Below are 25,041 nucleotides of genomic sequence, written 5' to 3'. Positions count from 1 at the left end.
AGATATTTAAATAACATTCCAATAATTATGATTTGATTAATGCAATTTCAAATACTTTTCTTTGTACAGTTCTCTCTGTATTGCCCATTAAAATATAATTTCAATAATCAGTTTGTAATTGAGTGTATGTATTTACACAATGATGGATTCATGACATTCATGAGTGAAATGTTTTATTTCTGTGACGCTGGTGGTCTTCCATAATGCTGGAGTGTTGCGTGTAATCGAACTTCCAGGACAGTAGGCGGCAGTGTGGAGCTCGCTGGACAGCATTGGAAAGTGGAGACGCGTGAAGCACTTCCTCTGAACTCCATCCCGGCTCCTTCAGAAGAGAAGACCCCATCGCTCCAAACAAACATGTCGGGCCTCCTGAGGACTCTCGCCTGCCGCGCTGCCCCGGCCCTGCGGTCACATGCCGTCGCTCAGCGGGCGAACATCTTCACGAAACCGGCCAAGGAGAAGATCGGCGCACTCGTGAGTGTCTCACCCACCTTGGCTTCATGCTAACCGAGCGACGAGCTAGCAGCTTTAGCCGTCCTTGGCTGACGAGGTCAAAGTCGACAGGCAGTGCTGAGCGCGTGTTTTATTTTAAAAAAAAGTTAACGCTTGTATTTAACTTATCTTGAAGTGACGGATTTCAAATGAGTGTGTATGCGGGACGTATTTTCAGCGGCTGGTCGGCGTTGTCCTCTTCTTTCATTAGTGAGCCCCATGCTAACGCAGCTTGCCGCCTCGGCTGTTAGCTTTGTGCTAACGGTTGTTTATGCAATTCTTGTTTTCGTAAACACTCAAGTCAGTCGAGAGTTCCCCAGCGTCACTGCCGCCAGGCCCAGGCTCTTACCACAGGACCCCACTTAGACATGAGACACTTCTCTGTCAGCATGTAACTCTCACCCTTACACTCTGATTTCACTCATCAACTAAGTCTAAGACATTCTATTCATCCAGCCGTCCTGTGTAAGCTAGCATCAGAGGTTGGTTTGTCCAGGCTCATCAAAATGGAACCCTATAGAGTAGACGATGGTTGTATCAGCAGGATCTGTACAGTGACATTGAGAAAGAAGTACCCACGTTACACTTTGTTGCCTCAAACACATTTACTGTAGTTTACACCCTTCATCAGACCTGACACGGGACTGAGGGGTTCAGTGTGAATGTGGAGTTCCCTTTAGAGGCTTTCATCTGAGCCAGTGGCAGCACAGAGGACAATGAGAATAAGGTGACACAATAGTAGTAGGAACATTTGGATTGACATTGCACCTAAGACTGCTGTACAAAGACAGAAATAAAGAAAAATCTCATCTATACAAAGTTAGAAATATAACAATAGGGATGTTACTCATTTTTTTCATCTTTAACTGTAAATAGTGAGTCCCTCTTAATACTACAAAAACTTCCATATAAGATATCATATACCTTGTAGAGTAATGCAGATAGGAGAGATAGTCAATGTATTAAAAATAGGTATTTATAGGCTGTTTGTTTTGTATGGTCACGGCTAAACTGTATTATTTTTGAAACCTTTCTCCGTTTGACTTCTCCTCTTCATTTTGGTCTTTTTGATGGATGGTAGGAGGCTTCTCTCCACTTGCTGAAGAGCTCGAGGGCCGGACACAGATACAAAACATCAGCGAGTCATATTTTGTTAGACTGAGGGATTCGCTTTCTTTTCTCATCATGCACATAGAATGAAAATTTTAAATCAAACCCCATTTGATAAATTCAGAAGATCTGTTGCTACCGATGAACTTGGGTGAGGAGTGTGAAGAACAGGTGTTGTTTTATATAGCAGAGTTCATGTTTAGCTGACTGGATATTCTCTGTCTGTTCCCTAGGAAACTGTTATTGCGCTGGGAATGTTCTCCTTGGCCATCCTGGGACCATCTGGGTGGATCCTGGCCCACCTGGAGGACTACAAGAAGAAAGAATAGACGGACCATTTGAACAGACTGCTGCCTGGTGCACACAGCCCTCTGTCTCCAGTGAACCCCCTGGGACCATAACCATTGATGTTCAGCTGCAGAGAAGAATATAGTTTTACCTCACTCCTCCACCCTTCTGACTGTTCTACGCCACATCTCAGATACACACCAACCGTTCCTAAAACATTGTGATCTTTTAAGCATTTTATTGTATGACTTCCCTGATAAAGGAGTATGTTACAAGATTAAATTTAAAACCCAGCTTTGCTTGTCTTGTGTGTTTTGGCTTCTGTGGATTTGCTGATCACCGGGAGAGCTCAGAATTATTCTTGCTCACAGAGTAGAAATGACAAACAGGGTAACGATATGCTGATAATTCTGCAGGTTTACGGCACACTTTGAATACCCACCACCCAATCTTAAAATAATTCACCGTTATCAGCAAGTTTTAAGTATATAGTAATGGTTGCTTTGAGTGGATGATATGACTAGATTAGTTCTATGTAAATATAGTACATGTGTTGATTATAGCAGAGTTCAAATATATTAACTAAGATCACATAAATATGTACTAAAAAAATAATGAATACATTATTTAAACGTATGTTTTATGAATAAAATGTTAGTGTAATTGGTTTTCACAACATAGTGCAACCTAAAGTAAAACATTTGCCTTAAAGTCTGCAGTTGAAGTACAAACAGGTGTATAGAAAAGAATTAAGTACAAGCACTGTTCATTTAACTCAGGTGATTAAGTAAATGTACTCAGTTACTTTAAGTCATGGAGTGTTTGTGAAAAGACACTGATCAGGTTAACACTTGGACAAACATAATCACATTTTTCAGATCCTCAGGATTGTGAACAGCTTATCTACTGGTTTTTACTCAGTAATAACATTTGCACATGCTTTGAGGTTAGCTGTTAGCTGCGAGGCCTGCAGCACAGGATACCGACTGCTATAGCACAGATGTCCCAGGAGGGCAGGGACAGCTCCTCGCTAGCGTAGACACGGAGGGTTTGTCATTAGTATACAGGCTATACTGATTCAACCAAGAGAAGGCCTATTTATCCGTCAAAAATTTTATTGATGATTGACATTTAATTATGAATTCAATTCATTCTCCTCGAAAAATAACAGCAAACATTTTACTGATGGTAAAAACACAGCAGGACGCCAAGTCCAACCCCACTGGTTTATACCATAGACTGTAAATAAAGATGGACTTTCTCCTAATGCACAAAAATGAGGCCAAAATATCTTGGATTCAGGTTCTGCCATCTTGGATCCAGAGTACGCAGTAGTGATGGTGGTGGAGTTAAGTTGGGTGTTTTTATGTCAACAGCAACTTAACAGCAGAAGAATTGATTCATGGAATCCTGGTGACATGTTTTCAAAGTAAACCGGTTTTTATTACCCAAGCAGTGCAGTGATCAGGTGCTGCCAGGCCCATTAAAACCACCCAACAGACTACATATTACACATATTTTAACATCTCACCACTGGCTTCCTCTTCATTTTCATTTTAGTGTTAATTTTACAGTTTTGATGCTCACTTGTAGAGCCCTATATTGCCAGGCTCCGCATTACATCATGTACCTCCTGACTCCCCCTCCACCAGCTGAGCTGGGATTTCTTAGTGTACCTCAAAGATGCCTTAAGATTTGGAGGGACCATGATTTCCAGTCAGTTGCCTCTAAGCTTTGGAAGAACAGAGACTCTGTAGAGCCTTTAAAAAAGCAGCTTAAAACCATCTATTCAGACAAGCATTTAGATAACATGTCGTTTTATATATGTTTTCTAGTGCCTAGTGTGTTTTGTTCTGTTTTATAATGCAACTCTTTTTGATTCCATCACCCCCATGTTGAAGCACTTTGTGACTACTGTCTGTGAAAGGTGTCATAAAAATAAAGTTTGCTTTACTTCCAGGCATGATAGCTCTTTCTGAGAACTGACCTTTGAGTAGATGATTTTCTGGGATCATTTTCAAACAGAAGAAAAAAGAAATAAAACAATTCACCAACAACTGAGTCCTTAATTTCAATAATATATTTGCTGCGATTTACAAGACATCTTAATGTAGATTGTTTTAGTATTGAAATGAGTACGTTTCATTTATACAGCCCAATATCATACATTGCACATATCCCTCAGATGTGTTATAGATGTTGTGCAAAATTACAGTTGAACATTAGTATCCCACCCACCTGACAACCGGTGTAGCCGAATTTCCAGCTGCCGTGGATGTCTGAGGCAGCTGACATGGGATAGCCGATACCAGCCACTCCAATGTCAGTAAAAGCCAGGTTGATTATAATGAAGTTGGTGGCCGTGCGGAGCTCCCTGAACTTCACAAACATGAGCAGCACCACGATGTTGCTTGTTAAACTGATGACTCCTGCGGAGAGGAGAGAAGATGTGGAGAACAGGAGATCCTATATGAACTTGCAATTACATGATTATCTTATATAAATTGACTCAGTATAACGTTTCTTTCTTTTTAGGTTATATATATTATTGTATTATATAGTTTTAAATATATATATATATAAACATTTTTACTGTATAGTGCTTTGAGTGGTCATCAAGACTAGAAAAGTGTTATATTCATACAGACCATTTTGACCATTTACATAAATAACAACTCCATCTTTACACATCATCTATATTTACTTATCAATATCTTGTTTTAAATCGAAAAAAACCCAGAACATTATGCAGTTTACAAAAAAAAAAACTTTTGTCACATCATTTCAACAGCACATGGAACAGATCCTATTTTTTTTCAGCGGCTGAGGACGAAAGAAAACAATTAAATGTTTTGAGCTGCTCTAAAGTCGACCATTCTCAGTCTAATGTAGAACGAACATGAACTTCTGTTTGAGAATGATTATTGAGTCGTGTTGAATATTAAAATATAGGTTACATGATGAACTTAATGCTTATATTTTAATGTGCATAGATCAGGCTTACAGAAACTCTGAAGTCAGGGAGGATACAGATGGAAACAAGGTAAAAACATGATCAGGGAAGGGGGAAATAAACAATGTAACCCTTCTCTCCATCACACAGCTTGTGAGGCGACTTGTTATGCTGACAAATCGCATTGTAAAAGTAGTTCTCCTTGCTTCAGTAATGCCAAGAAACTTCCTAAACTGGAAAAGCAATAAATATTGAGCATATCAATATGGACCTCTTTACAGAAGACCTAACATATGTTGGAATATCAACCTTTTTTCAACCAACAGTTATTATAAGTTTCTGAAGAAAACCCCTATAACATTAAAATTACAACATATTGACAAAACATTCAATAAAGATTGAAATACCGTATATCATTCAGAAAAGAGACAAGACTAGGTTGTAAAAACCACAATGGGGGGCATTTAAATGGACACGTGAACATGGTAAACACGACAACAATTAACATTACTCTACATGTTCTCTGTCAATATATTTAGTTAGTTTTTCTCACTAATAATGGTTTTATGGTGTGAGTAACTCAAAAGACTATGTTAGGTAAAAACAAAACAATAATGAAAAGAAAAGAAAAACCAGAAATGTTCACTTCATTCTAAATATAACCAAAGCCACCATCTTTCCCTGATGTTCTAGTTCGATAACCACATGATGTGATTGTCCTTTTTTTTTCACACTGCTGGGGAAAGCAGCAGGGAGTTTCGAGGAGATCACATAAACTCATTGCTGTGTTCATTGCTCATCGATAGAGATGAATTGTCTGCAATTGTAAAACAACCAAACTTTCCTCACAATTTCTGAATTTCCTGATAGTTTGAAGCTTATGAGCTGTTTTAAATGTACTTCATGTTAAAACAATGACACCCCAGGAATGCCCCTTACATAAGAGAGGTACTTTCTTTGGTTCTACAGAAAAATAGAAGGCAATATTACACTAAAACAACACAATACTCACATCTTTTGTCACAATGAATTATGTTTAAAATGCCACCTGTTACCTGCAGTAATAAGATATCCAGCCACAATGTTGTGCTCTATTTGAGTAAAGGCACTTTTTCCTCCGTAAAGTGCAACATCATCTGAAATATTAACTCCAGAGTTAATCCCCATTTTCTTAGTTGTAAGAAAAAAAATTCACTTCGTTGATATGGGCAGTCTTCCCACAGACGGTCTCGGGGTGAAATTAAACACGGTGATAAAAAAAAATCGGAACAAAAGAGATAGAGAGAGCCAGTATGACAAAATGCTGTTTCTGTCTAAAGTCGGTAGGGACTTGTGGAGTGGTAGGGGTGGGGGGTGAACGTGAAGGGGATTATTACATACCATTGCTCCTGTGTCCCCAAATAGCAGGAGGCTGTGTGTAAGTAACGTGAACAACAGGGCTGCACAAGACAGGATTACCGCTCACGTGGAGCTGTTGTGCTCTGGCCAGTGAGTGACATTACAAAACTGAACTGAAGTTGCGTTAATGCCTGAAGACTATTCACTTCACTGTGGTTACACTGTGGGCAACACCAACTCTGGATAAGCAGCTGGAAAAGGCCCAAATAAGGTCTTAATTCACTGTGTAAGATTAGGTTGCTTAATAGAAATATACTAATGCAAAGAGTCTTAAGATAACACACACACATTGGATGGACATATGTGAAATATGTGACGACTAGAGGGGCACCTAGAGAGCATATAACTGTGCCAAGGTCCAACAGTCCCCTCACTAAACCACATTTAAATTCACTAGATGGATGGATTTTTATTTAGATTGGTCAAAAAATACCAGTGCCCTTATCATACCTGAATCTTGTCATCATGTTCCATGGGTTGCTCTCTAAGAAATCAATGAAAATGTGGATAAACGCTCTTGCCATTCCTTGATCTGCCCACTGCTGCACCAAAATTGTGTGGGTGTGTACCTGACCCAAACCACGATCAAGTTTTTGGATAATCTGTCCAGTAGTTTTTGTGTAATCCTTCTTACAAGAAAACATCTCTATTAACTCCCTAATTCAAATATTCATTCCAAGTTCAGTTTGTGAATCTAGTAATCAATTTCATCTTTTGAACTGTATTTTTTTTATAGATATTTAAATAACATTCCAATAATTATGATTTGATTAATGCAATTTCAAATACTTTTCTTTGTACAGTTCTCTCTGTATTGCCCATTAAAATATAATTTCAATAATCAGTTTGTAATTGAGTGTATGTATTTACACAATGATGGATTCATGACATTCATGAGTGAAATGTTTTATTTCTGTGACGCTGGTGGTCTTCCATAATGCTGGAGTGTTGCGTGTAATCGAACTTCCAGGACAGTAGGCGGCAGTGTGGAGCTCGCTGGACAGCATTGGAAAGTGGAGACGCGTGAAGCACTTCCTCTGAACTCCATCCCGGCTCCTTCAGAAGAGAAGACCCCATCGCTCCAAACAAACATGTCGGGCCTCCTGAGGACTCTCGCCTGCCGCGCTGCCCCGGCCCTGCGGTCACATGCCGTCGCTCAGCGGGCGAACATCTTCACGAAACCGGCCAAGGAGAAGATCGGCGCACTCGTGAGTGTCTCACCCACCTTGGCTTCATGCTAACCGAGCGACGAGCTAGCAGCTTTAGCCGTCCTTGGCTGACGAGGTCAAAGTCGACAGGCAGTGCTGAGCGCGTGTTTTATTTTAAAAAAAAGTTAACGCTTGTATTTAACTTATCTTGAAGTGACGGATTTCAAATGAGTGTGTATGCGGGACGTATTTTCAGCGGCTGGTCGGCGTTGTCCTCTTCTTTCATTAGTGAGCCCCATGCTAACGCAGCTTGCCGCCTCGGCTGTTAGCTTTGTGCTAACGGTTGTTTATGCAATTCTTGTTTTCGTAAACACTCAAGTCAGTCGAGAGTTCCCCAGCGTCACTGCCGCCAGGCCCAGGCTCTTACCACAGGACCCCACTTAGACATGAGACACTTCTCTGTCAGCATGTAACTCTCACCCTTACACTCTGATTTCACTCATCAACTAAGTCTAAGACATTCTATTCATCCAGCCGTCCTGTGTAAGCTAGCATCAGAGGTTGGTTTGTCCAGGCTCATCAAAATGGAACCCTATAGAGTAGACGATGGTTGTATCAGCAGGATCTGTACAGTGACATTGAGAAAGAAGTACCCACGTTACACTTTGTTGCCTCAAACACATTTACTGTAGTTTACACCCTTCATCAGACCTGACACGGGACTGAGGGGTTCAGTGTGAATGTGGAGTTCCCTTTAGAGGCTTTCATCTGAGCCAGTGGCAGCACAGAGGACAATGAGAATAAGGTGACACAATAGTAGTAGGAACATTTGGATTGACATTGCACCTAAGACTGCTGTACAAAGACAGAAATAAAGAAAAATCTCATCTATACAAAGTTAGAAATATAACAATAGGGATGTTACTCATTTTTTTCATCTTTAACTGTAAATAGTGAGTCCCTCTTAATACTACAAAAACTTCCATATAAGATATCATATACCTTGTAGAGTAATGCAGATAGGAGAGATAGTCAATGTATTAAAAATAGGTATTTATAGGCTGTTTGTTTTGTATGGTCACGGCTAAACTGTATTATTTTTGAAACCTTTCTCCGTTTGACTTCTCCTCTTCATTTTGGTCTTTTTGATGGATGGTAGGAGGCTTCTCTCCACTTGCTGAAGAGCTCGAGGGCCGGACACAGATACAAAACATCAGCGAGTCATATTTTGTTAGACTGAGGGATTCGCTTTCTTTTCTCATCATGCACATAGAATGAAAATTTTAAATCAAACCCCATTTGATAAATTCAGAAGATCTGTTGCTACCGATGAACTTGGGTGAGGAGTGTGAAGAACAGGTGTTGTTTTATATAGCAGAGTTCATGTTTAGCTGACTGGATATTCTCTGTCTGTTCCCTAGGAAACTGTTATTGCGCTGGGAATGTTCTCCTTGGCCATCCTGGGACCATCTGGGTGGATCCTGGCCCACCTGGAGGACTACAAGAAGAAAGAATAGACGGACCATTTGAACAGACTGCTGCCTGGTGCACACAGCCCTCTGTCTCCAGTGAACCCCCTGGGACCATAACCATTGATGTTCAGCTGCAGAGAAGAATATAGTTTTACCTCACTCCTCCACCCTTCTGACTGTTCTACGCCACATCTCAGATACACACCAACCGTTCCTAAAACATTGTGATCTTTTAAGCATTTTATTGTATGACTTCCCTGATAAAGGAGTATGTTACAAGATTAAATTTAAAACCCAGCTTTGCTTGTCTTGTGTGTTTTGGCTTCTGTGGATTTGCTGATCACCGGGAGAGCTCAGAATTATTCTTGCTCACAGAGTAGAAATGACAAACAGGGTAACGATATGCTGATAATTCTGCAGGTTTACGGCACACTTTGAATACCCACCACCCAATCTTAAAATAATTCACCGTTATCAGCAAGTTTTAAGTATATAGTAATGGTTGCTTTGAGTGGATGATATGACTAGATTAGTTCTATGTAAATATAGTACATGTGTTGATTATAGCAGAGTTCAAATATATTAACTAAGATCACATAAATATGTACTAAAAAAATAATGAATACATTATTTAAACGTATGTTTTATGAATAAAATGTTAGTGTAATTGGTTTTCACAACATAGTGCAACCTAAAGTAAAACATTTGCCTTAAAGTCTGCAGTTGAAGTACAAACAGGTGTATAGAAAAGAATTAAGTACAAGCACTGTTCATTTAACTCAGGTGATTAAGTAAATGTACTCAGTTACTTTAAGTCATGGAGTGTTTGTGAAAAGACACTGATCTTTGCTGTGGTCACTGTTTTTTTCTTTATGTTCACATGAGGGATGGTCTGTATGATTGTACTTGGAGATGAGACAAGTTACTGTTCAGTGGCATTCTGTGGACTGCCACAGTCGATCTCTTAAATACCTCTTGGTTGGCCTGTGTGGGTCAGTGCTTTGATTCATGAGCTGTTTATTTAGTTATGTTGGTTATTTGTCCATTATCAAAATCCAAAAAGTCACTGATGCACCACAGGGGTGTAATGTAGGCATCCAGCTGATCATGAAACACATGAAATATATTTCTGTTCCTCTACTGGTGTTAATGTGTTAGTCTTTAACAGTGGTGGGTGTAACACAGTACCTTTACTTTCTTCCTATTATAAAGTACTTGACTTATCACTTTTACTCCACCCCATGTCTTGGCAAATATCTGTAATCGCTACTCAACTACATTTGCATTGTGTTACATGTTACACATTGTTCAGAAGTAGTCATGGTTTGGGTGGGATTAATGACGTGATCCAGTCGGCATTCTTTATTAACACGGTTTGCAGCTGTATCATCTGCAGCGTTCCAGTTTGCACTATTCTAATAAACAAAATAGACTGCAAGCACAGTTAAACAGTTTATGCAATACTTTCACTTTTGCTTGAGTACATTTTCTATTTATTTGTACTTTATTTGTGTCCGGATCACATTTCATTTAGCTGACACTTTTATCCAAAGTGACTTACAATAAGTGCATCAACCATGAGGGAACAAGAATCAAGTAAGTTCTTATTATACTGCGCAATTCACGAGTAACATCAAATAGAACAACAATAATAATGATTGTGGTTTTTTTTAAATGTATTTTAGCAAAATCACCTGACCGGTAGTGGATCATGTGACAGAAAGCAGTCATGTGACACAGCAGGCGTGTTACGTCACCTGACTCGCTCCCCTGACTGAAGGTAAAAACTTGTTGTTGAATCGTTTGCTTCGTGTTAACTCGTTGTTTCGCCTCAGATCCGTGACGCGTGCCACTAAATGGACCTTACAACGACCTTCTTGCTAACGTTAGCCACCTCTGCACCAAACTCCATGGAAACATCCGACCGTTTACGGAGTCCTGTTTGTGGGAGTCGTTCTCACGTTTCGTCCGGTAACATCCTGGAAAATCGGCGAGCACACACACATCCAGTTGGCCCTTTCTTTAACGGAGTTTGGCGTGGTACTCACGGCCAGAAATCATACCAAGATGAAATGTTCATATCAGTCGAGATCGATCATTGTAAGACACGTCCCGTTATTCTCTCGTTTACGTTTAAAGACGACCACAGGTTGTGGTTTTAAACTCTCCAGCAGAGCAGAGAATGATAAACAGCAAAACCTTTTCTAAATCTGAGGTGGATAAATAATGTGTTGCACATCCTAACTTTACACAATGTAAAAGCAATATATCGATGTGAATGAAACGATTGTTATGTTGACCCTCATTGGTTTCTTGATTTGTCTTCTCTCTGGTGTCTGTTGTTTTATTTTTGTAGAGCATTTGATGTCTAGTTTAGTCTGTATGTTTTAATCCCTCCTGTAAACCCACTGTGAGACAGTTTTCAACTGAGTCAGGCCCAAAGCTGACAAATGTTCTACAGCCACAACTACCGATGGTGTATTATTGCCCAGCCAGGCTGTCATTTATCATTCATTCCATTGTTGTCATTCTTTTAGAAAGGTGACACAATGAGGCTGGTCATTCTGGACGACTACGATCTGTCCAGTGAGTGGGCAGCCAAATACATCCGCAACAGGATCATCCAGTTCCAGCCGTCCGCCGACAGATGCTTTACTCTGGGGCTGCCTACAGGTGGGCACCGTCCGCACAGACACTGATGTTCTCCAGGGTTCTCAAGGGTGAAGTATCTCTGCAGGTGTACTACAACTAAGTGGAGTGCATTGAAGTGTCTGATGTCTTTCAGGGAGCACTCCTTATGGCTGCTACCAGAAGTTGATTGAATACTACAGAAATGGCGATATTTCTTTCAAATATGTGAAAACCTTCAACATGGATGAATATGTAGGTGAGTTAAAGGCTGATTGATTCATCTCATATGTCCACTCCATCTCCACAGCTGATCCTTACATTAGTGAGCAGTTCTGAAATATTTGTGAGAACACGCTGTGGCATTAGATCTGAGCAGTGTCGATGGCTCACGTCCTCACGTCAGACCTTGTGTTGAGCTGTGCAGCACATCAAATGGCATGTCCCGGTCTGTTCACATGGGTTAGCTCTGGACTATGTTTTGTTTTAAACATCAGTTCAATTGTGGTCCCATGGTTTTGAAGCAGGCTGTTATTTGGCCTCTTAGCTCTTAGGCTTACGAGGTGACCCTGTCGTCCTCCAGGTCTCCCAAGAGCTCATCCAGAGAGTTACCACTCCTACATGTGGAACAACTTCTTCAAGCACATCGACATCGATCCAGCCAACGCTCACATCCTGGATGGAAACGTAGACGACCTGGAGGCAGAGTGTCAGGCCTTTGAGCAGAAGATCGCAAAGGCCGGAGGAATCCAGTTGTTTGTTGGAGGTCAGACATGTTTAATCTGTTGTAACTCATCAGAGCCTAGATAACCCTAGGGGTGATTTAATCCCTTGGGTAATCTCTTCTCGCTGTGTTTCTGTAGGTATTGGCCCTGATGGTCACATTGCGTTCAATGAGCCGGGCTCCAGCCTGGTTTCCAGGACCAGAGTGAAAACCCTGGCTAAGGACACCATTGTGGCCAACGCTCGTTTCTTTGGTAACGACCTGTCCAAGGTTCCCACTATGGCACTCACTGTGGGTGTAGGAACTGTCATGGAAGCCAAAGAGGTGAGATTGGAACACAGTTCATTCATTCCTCCCATACCACTCTTCTTTGACCACTGTTACATATTCTGTATTATATATGTACTCATTGTGTACACAATGTAAACCCTGTGTTAGATTCAATGAGATGATATTTAAAAAAAACATGTCAGGAAGGTGTAGCTTCACTGCTATTTCCATGCTAATATAATGTAATATAAACATGTAACTATATTCATAAGTAATATGAAAAAATCACAAACAATTTGAAAAACAGCCTTTAGCAGTGTATTTGAGTCCATTAGTAATGCACTACTGCCGTCTAATGGAAGATGAGTGTCCCCTTGCAACTCAACGACACCATCTTGGGTCTATTTATTCAGAGCAGCAAGCCAATCAGCTGCAAGATCTCGTAGTGCCCCGCCCACCACATCGTCCTGGCGTCGTAGCTTATCAGTCAATAACAATGCAAACTTGTTAACTATATTGTCTTAAAGTGACTGTGAAAACATACTATGATTTAACTAGTAACAATAAAATAGTTAGCTGGTCGTATGTCGTATATATCTGTTTTTCCAGCTACGACTCACAACTAGGGATGTTGGGATTAACCGGTTCTACAATAACCGCGGTTTGATAATGTCACGATTTCATAACCATAAGAATTGTAAGAACTATAATATCTAACTATGGTGTGCTGGCTCTCGCAAGTCACGTCATTTGTGTGTGAGCCATGTGGTGAAATCTCTCTCTAACATTAGTTGAGAAGAGGGAACTGACTTAACAGCCTTATTTCCACCAACGCTTGACAAACAACTCCATCGGCGGAGTTCATAGCCCCCCCCCCCTTCCTATTAACAATATAACTAATTAATATAACTGCCACACAGATACACAGCTTATGAAAGGAAACACATATTAAGTGACCAACCTTCCACAATAAGGCAACTAAATAAAATAGCTTACATAAATTCCTTTAAATAGATAAACGTTACACTATAAAAACTAACTGGATAAAGTTGATGATAATAATACATATTTTAGGTCATATTTTCAGGCTATATAAATAGCTATCTATTATCTGTATATTGGTTGTTGTGAGTCTTTTTCCTTCTGTAATATAAATAATATATATCGTGAAACCGTGATATTTCCTCTGACAATAATCGTCACAACTAATACACATCAACTAGCAAAGTATCCCAATGATGAAATAAATTGTCAAACATTCTAACACACGGGTACAGTAAAGCCTAGTTTATGCTTCTGCGTCGCGTCGACGCCGTAGCCTGATGCGCACCTCCGTTGATGTGGACCGCAAGTGCGGTCAGAACGTAACTTCCGGCATCTGCTTTCTCCGGTCTTTCTTCCTCGTCGTAAAACCACCTCCGCAAACGTCTTCTCTGTCGCCTGCGCTTCAACATTTGCAATATAAGCATTTGTTCTTCAATGTTGATGAGCTCCAACTCCAAATACAGCTGCTCCACCTCGGTCGCCATTGTTTACCGTTGTTTACTTTACGGAAGAAAAAGCGAGGTTTCGGCTATAAGCACACAAACACACAGCCACACCCCCCCTAGCGGCATGGCGGTGAATTGCAGAGCAACGCGTTCCCTCGACGCAGAACTTCGAATGCTCAACGACTGCGTCACGTCGACGGCGTAGGTACGGCGTCGACGTGACGCAGAAGCATAAACTAGGCTTAAGAGTCTCTCTGGTGTGGGGCCAGGCACTATGAGGGCAACTCTGAGTATACAGATGTCCATTGAGTCCAATGTTTGTGTCTGTGTGTCAGTGCAAGAAAGAGAGAAAGGGCGAGCAAGAGGATTCAGGATGCACTTAGAAAATCAATGTGCTGCGTGCCGCTCTACTCTGGTTTGAGGGACCAGTTCTCAGGATGCACTGAGCTTAGTGCTGACCAATTATTAAATGATGTAACTACTTAAGAGTTCCTTTGTCACACTTTATGTTAACCAACCTCATGTTCCCACCTAACTGGATCTACAGCAAGTAGCAGCTGCACTGAGTATAACTCTGTTGATGTCCTCTCCTCAGGTGATGATTCTGATCACAGGAGCACACAAAGCCTTTGCTCTGTATAAAGCCATAGAGGAGGGAGTCAACCACATGTGGACAGTATCAGCCTTCCAGCAGCACCCGCGCACCATCTTTGTCTGCGACGAGGACGCCACGCTGGAGCTGCGAGTCAAAACTGTGAAGTACTTTAAAGGTACCGGCAGCACCATTCTTAATCTGCTCAGGAGAAGAGTGTGCATTGTTATAAATGAGGTTGATAAATGCGTTACAATTCAATTAAAGGAGTGAATGGTAGACAACAGCCTCCAAAATTAGAATTAAGTTGAATGAACCTGAAGGTTTTGCAGAACTACACTGGTTTCACCTAGATTACCTAGACCAGACTCTGGAAACTGTGCTTCCATACCAACCGGGATCTGGTGCTGTGCCAACAGCCGAATCTAAAAATAGAACAGTCTAATTTCAAACAAATTAGTTTGTGGTGTGGAAGCAAAGCAGCTTTACGCTTTAGTGATATTTAAAAAAATCAGAATAGAGACTACTAAAGCCAACAAGTGTATATGTATATATATATATATATATATATATATATATATATATATATATATATATATGTGTGTATGTGTATATACATACATATATTGTATATATCATTGTATAAAAACAGATTACATTAAAGCACATGAATCACATCAACACTATAAAGTTTTTTTACCATCCACAACAGGCAGAACAGGTGTATCACCTGTCCTCGCTTGTCCCTGGTGCACATAAGAGTGCACTGTAGCTAATCACAATAACCAACACTATTCAGAAACAGCAGCAGGTCCTCATGCTGTGGGGTTACTGTAGTGACAGGCTAACTGTGAAAGCTGTGGTGGAGATCATGTGTTCAGATGGTACTGGTGCCCAGAGATGTAAGAGATTTTTAAAAAAGGTTTTAACTATTACAATCGGTCAAATGTCTTACTGTTTGTTAGCAGCAAAAGATTTGATTTGTAACATTCCTAATTATGATACAAAACTGATCGAGGAACCTTGCAGTTCGGAAAGGTCACTCTGAGTGGTTTTAGGTTAAACTGAACATCAACATAAAATACTATAAAAGTAATGATATTGTCAGTATCTAAAATACTTTTTTCCCTGTTCATGTTCATTGTAGGGTTAATGCATGTTCACAACAAGCTGGTGGACCCGGTGCTCAGTATAAAGGACCAATGAGACAGTGAAGATGGTTGAAGGTTCCTGGATCCAACACGAATGAAACATTATTACTCTGCTACTGTTTTTATAAAGAGGGACTGCTGACTCCCTGTCCTGATATGTACTTTGTTAATTCATGGACTTTAATGGACTTGGGATAATGTTAGCCTCAGACAGTTCCGCATCCTCGGTGAGTGGGGAAAATGATCAGGTTTGTTTTACATTCATGGGGCTTCTCTCTCTAAAGTATTTTGCAGTTTGTGTTTAAAGTGAAGTTGTTAAGTTTGGTGTGGAAATGAACCCAGACTGTAAATGCAACTGCAGTTTGAAATACTGAATTAAACAATGTTAAAGGGCCCATGAACTATTTTAATCTTGTTATCCCTTTGTTAACTGTTCATTTATCTCTTGTCATAAAAACTATATCAAACATTTTTTTTCATCTAAATCTCTGTCTTTTCTCTTTTTGTAAAACACTTTCCACCGTTCCTGCACTCAGTCTGCGCCCAATCATAAACGGTTCTGGTGGGTTTGTGGTGGTGGTAGAGGAGATTAGACAATTTTAAGGTATGTTTTATTTCTAGGGCCATGAATCTTCAAGCGATTTCTTTTTCGATTCAGAGGGCCTTTCTGCAATTCTAAAATATTTTTAGGGTAAGAATTGATTTGAGCAGAGTCACTACATTTCTTTGCAAACAAATCTGTCTGCAGCCGAGCCCTCAGTCAAACAGGCAGAGGAGGGGACAGAGCAGCTAGCGTGACCATAAATGACAACACATGGTAGAAAACTCCCAGCAGAGTTATTTTTCTTTTCATTTGGTCAATGCTAAATGGTCTATACTCTTCTATATTGGGCACTTAATAGCGTTTATGAAACTTTCGTCACTCAAAGGAATGCACCTTAGTCTTTGGTCAGACTTGATGTGTATGGTTTTTGCATGTAGGTAAATGGGGGATGTGAACCAGCAGCCCCTCCACTGACAACCCCTACTGCACACTGAAGTTTACATGGACTTTCAAAACAATCCCGTCCTGTAATTGTTACAAAATAATCTCCACTCGAGGCCCAGCTATCAGTTTTGTCAGAGCTTGTAACTCTATGTTCGCCTTCACCAGTGAAATTAGTTTGCTCAGTGATTGAGAGAGTAGACTGGTCACACCAGGTTATAGGGATATAGTGTTAAAGTTTTTTTCTGTTCAGAGGTGGTGTCAGGTGTGGATGTCCTCTAACTCCTGGTTGATGACCTTTGACACTTTCTAAATGGATGCAGGTGATGAATGGTCTAGTTTCGGTATCTGTGGCTTTTACAGTGTTTATCCAGTCTTGAAGACTGAGATGTGGTCGAAAGATCTGAAAAAGTCAGTGATTAAACTTTGAGTTGAGATGAGTTTGTCACATTAACGGATCCCTCGGCCACTAATGAACCTCAAAGCTCCAAACACCGTGTTTAGTTTAGTTTTGAGCAGTGATATGATTTACAAGCAACAGCTTCACAAGTTCATTCAATGACAATTGAATTGAAAATGTTAGAGAGTTTGATGACATTATTTACCCCAGTGACTAGCAGTTATATAGTCAGTATCTTTTTCAATTCAATTTCATTTGTATAGTATACATTATAGATTTTAAGGTCAAGACCTTAAAATCGTATTAATATAAAGAAACCCAAAAGAGGGGAGAGAAGAGAGAGTTCAGGAGGATCAATAAAAAAATGATGCAAATAAAAATCTGGTGCTACAGGTGGTTCTATGGTTTCAGGACAAGACAATGTATCTGACAATGTATGTACAATGTATATGTCAGAACAAGATCAAGAGTGTGATGTCAGCAGTGAGTGGGTTTATTCACATGTTGAGTGAAACCAATCGAGTCTGTTATTGATTTGAAAGCTGAACTAAGGCTGTCGTTGGCAACATCTACATGGATGTTGAAATCACCTACTATAATGATTGTACCTGTCCTAAGAACTAGTTCTGATAGAAATTCAGAGTAAGGGGCAGGCGGACGATATATGATAATTAGATGAATTGGTCGATGTGATTTCAGGCTTGGATGGATGAGGCTGATTATCAGATTTTCAAAGGAGTTATAACTTTCTTTTGGTCGAGGGTTGACGGATAAGTCAGATTTAGAGATCACTGCAACCCCCCCACCTCTGCCTGTGCTTCGAGGAGTATGAGTATTAATATAGCTTGGGGGCGTCGCTTCATTTAAGCCTACATATTCTCCATCTTGCAGTCAGGTTTCTGTTAGACATAATAGATCAATGTGATGATCAGTAATCAGATCTTTAATAAGTAACGATTTTGTATTGAGTGACCTTATATTTAATAAACCACATTTTATGCTTTGGTTTTATGTTACTGATATCTTGGTTGTGTTAACTTTTATTAAGCTTGAATGTATTAGCCCTCTCCCTGTTTACTTTTGATTTAATGAATTTATGTGGTCGGGGGGGCAGACACAGTTTCTATTGGGACATTGTGAGGTATATTGTGAGGGTGACTGCTCAAATAGAAACGCAGAGAAGCATGTAAGACTGCGACTCTGCCTCCTGGTCTCAACTCTTTTTGCATGCTTTGAAATATCTTCAGTCTGAGTTATTTTTATCTTTTGAGTTCGGTCACACATTCCTTCCTCTCCTCGATTTCAATTTTTATCAGGCTGTTTCTCGTGTGTTGTTAATATTTCTGATGGCAGTTAAAGCTTTGACAAGAACCCTTTGTTTCAAAGGTCTCATCTTGTGAGAGAAATATACACAGGCCACTTTCAGTCCGGGAAAACTCTTGTAGCCACGTTTTGATGCAGTTCCATTGTTTCCCACAGTGGGGCAGTCATAAGTAAGACTTGAATGTGCACTCTCAGATCCAGTGTGTTGAAATGTCAGAGCCACATATTCCCCCTTACACTACACCACACGAATACTACTGATTAAAGTCACATTATTCAGTTGGTCTAATTTGTCACACATTTACATATAGTAGATATGTAAATAAATCATACCTCAGTTTTTACCAGTTTACAAAGCAGATTTACTAGCTATGTAATTTAATGCAGTAAATCACGAGACCAAAAAACTTCACACACAATCTGCTACTGGATGCAACAAATATCGAGAACATAATTATAATTACAAGAAAAAATGGTAAATAAAGTATGCAATGCAAAATGACAATGTGGTACCATTCTGCTCAAGAAGACAAGAATTTATTTAGAGAAAGAAAAGTCAAAACTGGATAGCAGTAGCTTTAGATCTATAATATTATATTCATACAATGATATACAGTATAATACAATAGTATAAGTACTAAATAAAAGTGTAGCTTGCAAGACCCTTCTGTGAACATTTCTCTGTGGTCATTTGGCCTACGTTGTTGAGATGTGATGAGGTGGAAATGACGGGGGAACAACAGATCTGCAGGAAACCTTTTAGTTCCTTGAAAAAAGTTCTAGTTACTTTGGCGGAAACCAAACTTTTGAAGTCATACACATTTAACTTTCACTTCGGAGTTTATTTTCACTTGACAAACAGCACAGCACTGTTGTTCCGCCGGGTTGATTCAGGATGGTAATTCAGTGTGGCCTACAGTAGCAGTCTGACGTGGTAAACAGAGCCGTGTTTGCATTCCAGCACCTCTGAAATCCACGCTGCTGATTAAATACGGCATATGTAAATACTGAGTAATTACTGTATTATGATGATTATGATGCAGTGAGGACTGATTAAACAGGCAGCAAAATGACAGCAGCTACCCCCTACTCTATGGTTTATTTTTTTTCTCTGAAGGAATAAAAGTCCAGAGTCAATGCTGCTTTTTGCTTCTGTAATTACAATGTGTTGTACAATAAACAGGAAGTCTGGGATCTCAAGGGCAATGCCCTTCTGTATGGCTAACATAAAGCTAGGAATTGTCTTTTAATGATATAGTTTAATTCAACCATTAAGAGGCAGGTGTTCATCAAAAAAAAAGCAAAGAAGCTTTCCTGGTAAAAAAAAATATATCTCCCAACCCTCAATTTGGGCAGTCATAAACATCTCAGCCACTCCTAGTCTTTGACAGGAGCAAATCGTGTCAAGGGCATCAAGGGCTGAGCAACAGAATGAATACATCAGCTAATTTAACTGATTCAAATCACAAGAATAGGTGTCTTTTAATATCCGGCTGATCAGCAAGGAGGGCAATTTGCCTGTCGCGGATAATTTGCCTCTAATAGCGCAGCTAGGGGCCACACTGAATGATAGTATGAACCCGCACAATGTCCTATGGAGCAGCTCACCTGCAGCTCCACTGCGGCTCCACCACAGACATCACATGGGTATATATTCTATTTAAAGGTTTTGTGATCCAGCAGTGTACAGGGAGTGAGTTGATGTGACTCACAGTGGGCACCACACGCTTACCTCACCCCTGTCTTTCCCAGTGGCTCGAGACATGCTCTACTGAGTCGAACAAAAAGACAACCCCTATCATTACACATTTCTGCAAAAAAAAGACTGTATAAATCAGGAGAGGAATAAACTAAATAAATTATTAAACTGCGTTGACATATTTAAATGGGAATACAAATCAATGATTGGTAGCACTTTAAATTGCTCCCAATTTAAAGTGGACATTCAAACTAAGGACATGTCATCCTCCATGGTCAAGCCTCACCAAGAGCAGCACATCATTATGCCAAACATGTAGCAGTTCTGCTCTGCTCTCGTACCCTTCTCTGCCTCCTCTGGCTAATTTCTCATCCAATTGCTCACTCGAACTGAGTTGCAAGGCTTCAAAAAGCATAACAGAAATCTGACTACATGTCCTGGTGCATCATCTCTCTCGTTCCCCCCTCTTACTAAGAATAAGATATCAAAACATCCTGTTGGACCTGTTGGTCCTACCAAACTGCTCCAAGTCATATCCCCCACCATAACACCAGGAATCATGTGATAAATACTTTACTGGCTTCTGGGACATTTTCAAATGCATTCAAACAGGCTCAGGTGTCCCTGCTCAAAAAGCCATCACTCAACTCTACTCAGTAACAATTGCTGACCGGTCACTTATCTGAGGCTATGAAAAGGGCAGTTTACAAACAGGTCTCAGAATGTCTCTTGTAGAGCAGCCTCCTTGATCTAAATCATTTGGGCTTTAAAGTTGTGTTATCTGTGACAGGAACCCTAAGGGCGACTAGAGCTGCGGCCCAGTCTTCAGTTCTTGTTGGCCTATCAGCAGTCTTTGATACAGTGAACTACCACATCCTGCTATCTGTTCTCTTCAATATAGGCAGTTTGGTGGATGCACTTTCTTGGTTACAATCCTATCTCCCTGAGAATTCCTTCAGTGTGTCATGGCGTGGACAAACATCCTTATCCTATTCTCTCACCACAGGGGTGTCCCAGAACTCATTGCTGGGGCCCCTCGCTTTTGCAATATTCACCACTTCCTTGGATCCACTTGCACTTGCATGGCTTTTCATATCACTGTTATGTAGATGACTAAGATTCCTCTTTATTAAGATTAAGATTCCTCTTTATTGTCCCACACACAGCATGCAACGTGCAAACATGGGGAAATTTGACCTCTGTATTTAACCCATCCGTGTGAACACAGAACACACGGAACACAATCCACACAGTCATGGCAGCCATGAAGGACCCTGGGGAGTAATTGGGGGGGGGGGGGTTCAGTGCCTTGCTCAAGGGCACCTTGGCAGTGCCCAGGAGGTGAACTAGCACCTCTCCAACTTCCATCCATGGCTGGACTTGAACCGGCCACTCTCAATCTCTATGGACTGAGCTACTGCCTCCCCCCTCCCCGCAACTACAGTATATACCTGTAATGTATTATTGTGAGTTTGCGTTTGCCTTTGGGCTTCCGTAGCTGCCTACCTGTGTGTCCCCCACTGTGCCCTGTATCTGTGTGTATGTGCACGCGCAACAGTAAACATAAGTCCTGTGCAATACCGGCCTCGTTATTGTGTCTCCACTCAATATACTCAAAGAGAGTACATTACAATAGCCTTTTATCTTCAATACAACTCATCACTTCCTAGAGGACCTTCCTCTCCTACAACTTCTAACATCCTAATCAACGTTTACAGTGCACTTCTTTACCTGATCTCCTTTTGCACTTAGTACTTAATTCAAGAACTCATACTTTGCTGAAGCTCTGTGTTGGCCCACAGTTGTAAGTCACCTTGAATAACATTTTCCACAACACAATAACATGCAAAACGTGAAGAGGTCTGAATACATGCTGAATGTACAATATGTGATACTAACATGCCATTTGCTGACATTTTCAAGCAGCCCAACCAAACCTGAGAAAAAGACTACGGTATACGACATGCCTGGTTGAGGCATCTGTGCCTAACCCTAAATCCATTCAGAGAAAACCAAGCAAAAAGTCTAGGACTCAAAGGTTAACACAACCCAATGTCTTGCTCACAAAAGTGAGTACACTCCATTTATCTCCTGGATGTCAGCAAAAACAAGATTTCCAGCAGCTGTTTTGTAGTTGTCTTTTCATCCTTAGAGCGGGTTGTCTTCCACCCACATCTGCAACTTTGTAACACATCTATCCCAAAACATGAATGATAAAAAATATATAAGAATAATGGAGTAAATGGAGTATGACTATCGCAGTCTCCAAGGGCGTTTTAGAAGTTTAGTTTCGATATGAAGCAGCCGTAGATGATGACTTTTCGAAGTCTGAGAATGAGGCTCAGTTCATTTCCAGAGAACAGCCCACTTCACTGAACTTGGAAAAGTGTGCTTGCTGTATTAATTGAGTGTGAGGTGCAGAAAACATTCAGTTGAGTTCTATTGGCATTTCCAGGTGCTGTCAGTATTCTCACTTTTCACTATCTGGTACAAGACGAGACAGCTTCGTCCCATTTCTATGTAATTCTGCTCAAAACAGAAGCTGCACCAGCACACACAGAAAGAGCTACTAGATAATATAAAGTCAGAAAACAGATTCCATGGGTCAGGGGAATTCAGCAGTATAACTTTGTAAAAAGCTGTGTAAGCCCGAAATAAAGAGGCAAAGCATAAAGTAAGTCCAACTATAAATAATGAGTGTACTGAACTGAATTCAATCATATACCAATAAAAGTGCCACAGAAACATTACAATGCATTTTTATAATGAAAAAAAAAAAAAATCCAATGATCTGCTGTTAATTTCACTCTGCAGAAAAGCTTTGTACTCCCACAGTTTAATAAGAGTTTTAGAAAATGTGGCAGCAATAAGGTGACTGAGCTTCACTCCAATAAAGTAGTTATGAAAGTGAAAAAATAACTTTATTTGTTCCTGCTACTGCTGAGAAAGATTTTATATTTTTTTCAAATTCACCAACATTGTATTTGTGTAAAGGAGTATTTATCTTTTAATAACATATTTTGGACGGCTACATTCTTCTTTTATTTACATGTGCCAGAGCCAGATGTTTGGCATCCGTTCTTGGCTGCCAGTTCATTAATGTTTGGAGTTAGGCTCTTTGCTGTGGAAACCCTCAAGATGGAGTGAAGGTGTGCATCACTGAGACCACTCCTGTGGTCATACAGGAGCACACAGGCACTGGGATCCCTGGAACACTGGAAGAATTATTTAATAACACCAGGTCAGGAGGGACGCTGGTTCCGTGTGCATCTAGCCGTGAACTGTGCACCGTGGCTCGGCCACTGGAGCCTGTGCCCGCCGCCTTGCTCCCACTCGGCGAGTTGAGAGTAGGGCTCGCTCCGTGTCGTCTAGCTGGGCCTTGCGCACAGACGGGCCAGTTAAGATAGACCAGTGATATTTTACCGTGGGCCGGATATAATTGTACCAAGGGCCATTACTTAGATAGTAACGGTTTGCTGGAAAACACAGCTCCACTGTGAGGAACCTTGGAGTTATGTTCGACCAGGACATGTCACACCCACATATAAAACAAGTCTCTAGGACAGCTTTCTTTCACCCGTGCAATATTAACAAAATTAGAAACATCCCATCTCAGAAGGATGCTGATAAACTAGTCCACGCATTTGTTACCTCTAGATTAGATTACTGTAACTCTTTATTATCAGGATGCCCCAGGAAGTCTGTGAAAAGTCTCCAGTTGGTCCAAAATGCTGCAGCACGAGTGCTGACAGGAACTAGGAGGAGAAATCATATTACTCCTGTCTTAGCTTCTCTACATTAGCTCCCTGTAAAATTCAGAATAGAATTCAAGATCCTGCTCCTCACATATAAAGCCCTCAACAATCAAGCCCCTTCATATATCAAAGAGCTGATAACACCGTACTATCCAAATAGATCACTTTGTTCACAAAACTGTTAAGGGCCGGGCTTGGACACAGAGGAAGAGGCTGAGACAGGTTTAAAGTCGCTGAGGTTTATTGGAAAAGTCCAATAGCTTAAGCAGGCAGGCAGGACTCTGGAACTGGAGTCGGGGCTGTAATCCAGCTGCTGGTCCTGAGCAGGAAGACAAGAAAGGTTAGGATGCGGGATCAACAGGACGTTTACAGAATCTAATAGTTACAAATAGCAGCAGCTATAACTAACTTAAACTGAGTGTATAGTCCGGCGCAGACTGAGAGCGGTAGTGGAGCTTATATAGGCAATCAAGGCCCCAACTCCAGCACACCAGGTTCACATCAGTAATCAGCCACGCACCTACACACCAACAGAGAGATAGAGAGAGGGAGAGAGAGAGCCTAGTAGGCAGGTGAGGAGGAGGGCATGACAAAAACACAGGCTCTCTTGTGGTTCCAAGTCTGTAAGAGTAGAACAGGAGGTAGAGCATTCAGCTACCAGGCTCCTCTCCTGTGGAACCAGCTCCCACTCTGGATTCAGGAGGCAGACACCATCTCTGCATTTAAAGTTAAACTTAAAACGTTTTGATAAAGCCTATAGTTAGTTCTGGATCAGGTGAGTCCTGAACCATCACTTAGTTATGCTGCTATAGGTCTAGACTGCTGGGGGAACTCCCATCATGCACTGAGTACTTCTCCCCTTCTCTCTGTCTCTCTGCCCCCCCACACTCATTTATTTATAATAATACATGTCAATGACTATTTCACTTTGTACTCCCATAGTCTCTCTCTCTCTCTTTCTCTCTCTCATAATTGATACTTCTGTTAATACTTCACAATCCAATATGTTGTTGCACAATTCTTTAACAGTTTTTTTTTTTTTTTTTTTACATTAGCAGCTTTGCAAAATAAGCATATTGTGAAGTATTTTGAATGGCATACCGTGATCCAAAATTCATCAACATTGCGTTAGATTCTCTTCACCTTTAAATAAAAACTGAGCC

The 25,041-nt window shown here is 40.7% G+C and overlaps 3 protein-coding genes across 6 annotated transcripts; all 3 read left to right on the top strand.

The window, feature by feature from the left end:
* The first annotated feature begins 225 nt into the window (after positions 1-225).
* Positions 226-2,184, top strand: LOC138412340 (cytochrome c oxidase subunit 8A, mitochondrial-like). Its single transcript, XM_069536041.1, has 2 exons — positions 226-474; positions 1,836-2,184. The coding sequence occupies exons 1-2, from the start codon at positions 358-360 to the stop codon at positions 1,929-1,931; spliced, it is 213 nt and encodes a 70-aa protein (XP_069392142.1). The 5' UTR covers positions 226-357; the 3' UTR covers positions 1,932-2,184.
* Positions 2,185-7,200: 5,016 nt separating this feature from the next.
* LOC109627835 (cytochrome c oxidase subunit 8A, mitochondrial) lies at positions 7,201-9,159 on the top strand. Its single transcript, XM_020084650.2, has 2 exons — positions 7,201-7,449; positions 8,811-9,159. Exons 1-2 carry the CDS (start codon positions 7,333-7,335, stop codon positions 8,904-8,906), a joined length of 213 nt encoding a protein of 70 aa, XP_019940209.1. The 5' UTR covers positions 7,201-7,332; the 3' UTR covers positions 8,907-9,159.
* A 1,371-nt stretch (positions 9,160-10,530) lies between these two features.
* On the top strand, positions 10,531-16,201 carry LOC109627814 (glucosamine-6-phosphate isomerase 2). 4 transcript variants are annotated; one of them, XM_020084615.2, is made up of 7 exons: positions 10,531-10,641; positions 11,399-11,534; positions 11,647-11,748; positions 12,073-12,255; positions 12,353-12,537; positions 14,569-14,743; positions 15,713-16,201. In XM_020084615.2, exons 2-7 carry the CDS (start codon positions 11,411-11,413, stop codon positions 15,769-15,771), a joined length of 828 nt encoding a protein of 275 aa, XP_019940174.1. In that variant the 5' UTR covers positions 10,531-10,641; positions 11,399-11,410; the 3' UTR covers positions 15,772-16,201. The 4 variants fall into 4 exon arrangements, with proteins under 4 accessions (XP_019940174.1, XP_019940177.1, XP_019940175.2 ...); XM_020084618.2 differs by having other exon boundaries at positions 10,634-10,832; XM_020084616.2 differs by having other exon boundaries at positions 10,634-10,961.
* The last annotated feature ends 8,840 nt before the right edge of the window (positions 16,202-25,041 follow it).

Source organism: Paralichthys olivaceus, chromosome 12, assembly GCF_024713975.1.
Source record: "Paralichthys olivaceus isolate ysfri-2021 chromosome 12, ASM2471397v2, whole genome shotgun sequence".
In the NCBI taxonomy this organism is placed as follows: Eukaryota; Metazoa; Chordata; class Actinopteri; order Pleuronectiformes; family Paralichthyidae; genus Paralichthys; species Paralichthys olivaceus.
Note: the sequence above shows the minus strand (reverse complement) of the source record. Positions and strands in the feature narration are given on the sequence as shown.

Bases quoted from the DNA above. Each gene is read 5' to 3' on its own strand.
- LOC138412340 (XM_069536041.1), top strand. From the start codon at position 358: ATGTCGGGCCTCCTGAGGACTCTCGCCTGCCGCGCTGCCCCGGCCCTG. The intron at 475-1,835 runs GTGAGTGTCTCA...TCTGTTCCCTAG, and splicing joins AGGAGAAGATCGGCGCACTC to GAAACTGTTATTGCGCTGGG.
- LOC109627835 (XM_020084650.2), top strand. From the start codon at position 7,333: ATGTCGGGCCTCCTGAGGACTCTCGCCTGCCGCGCTGCCCCGGCCCTG. The intron at 7,450-8,810 runs GTGAGTGTCTCA...TCTGTTCCCTAG, and splicing joins AGGAGAAGATCGGCGCACTC to GAAACTGTTATTGCGCTGGG.
- LOC109627814 (XM_020084616.2), top strand. From the start codon at position 10,929: ATGAAATGTTCATATCAGTCGAGATCGATCATT. The intron at 11,535-11,646 runs GTGGGCACCGTC...GATGTCTTTCAG, and splicing joins TACTCTGGGGCTGCCTACAG to GGAGCACTCCTTATGGCTGC. The intron at 11,749-12,072 runs GTGAGTTAAAGG...GTCGTCCTCCAG, and splicing joins CAACATGGATGAATATGTAG to GTCTCCCAAGAGCTCATCCA.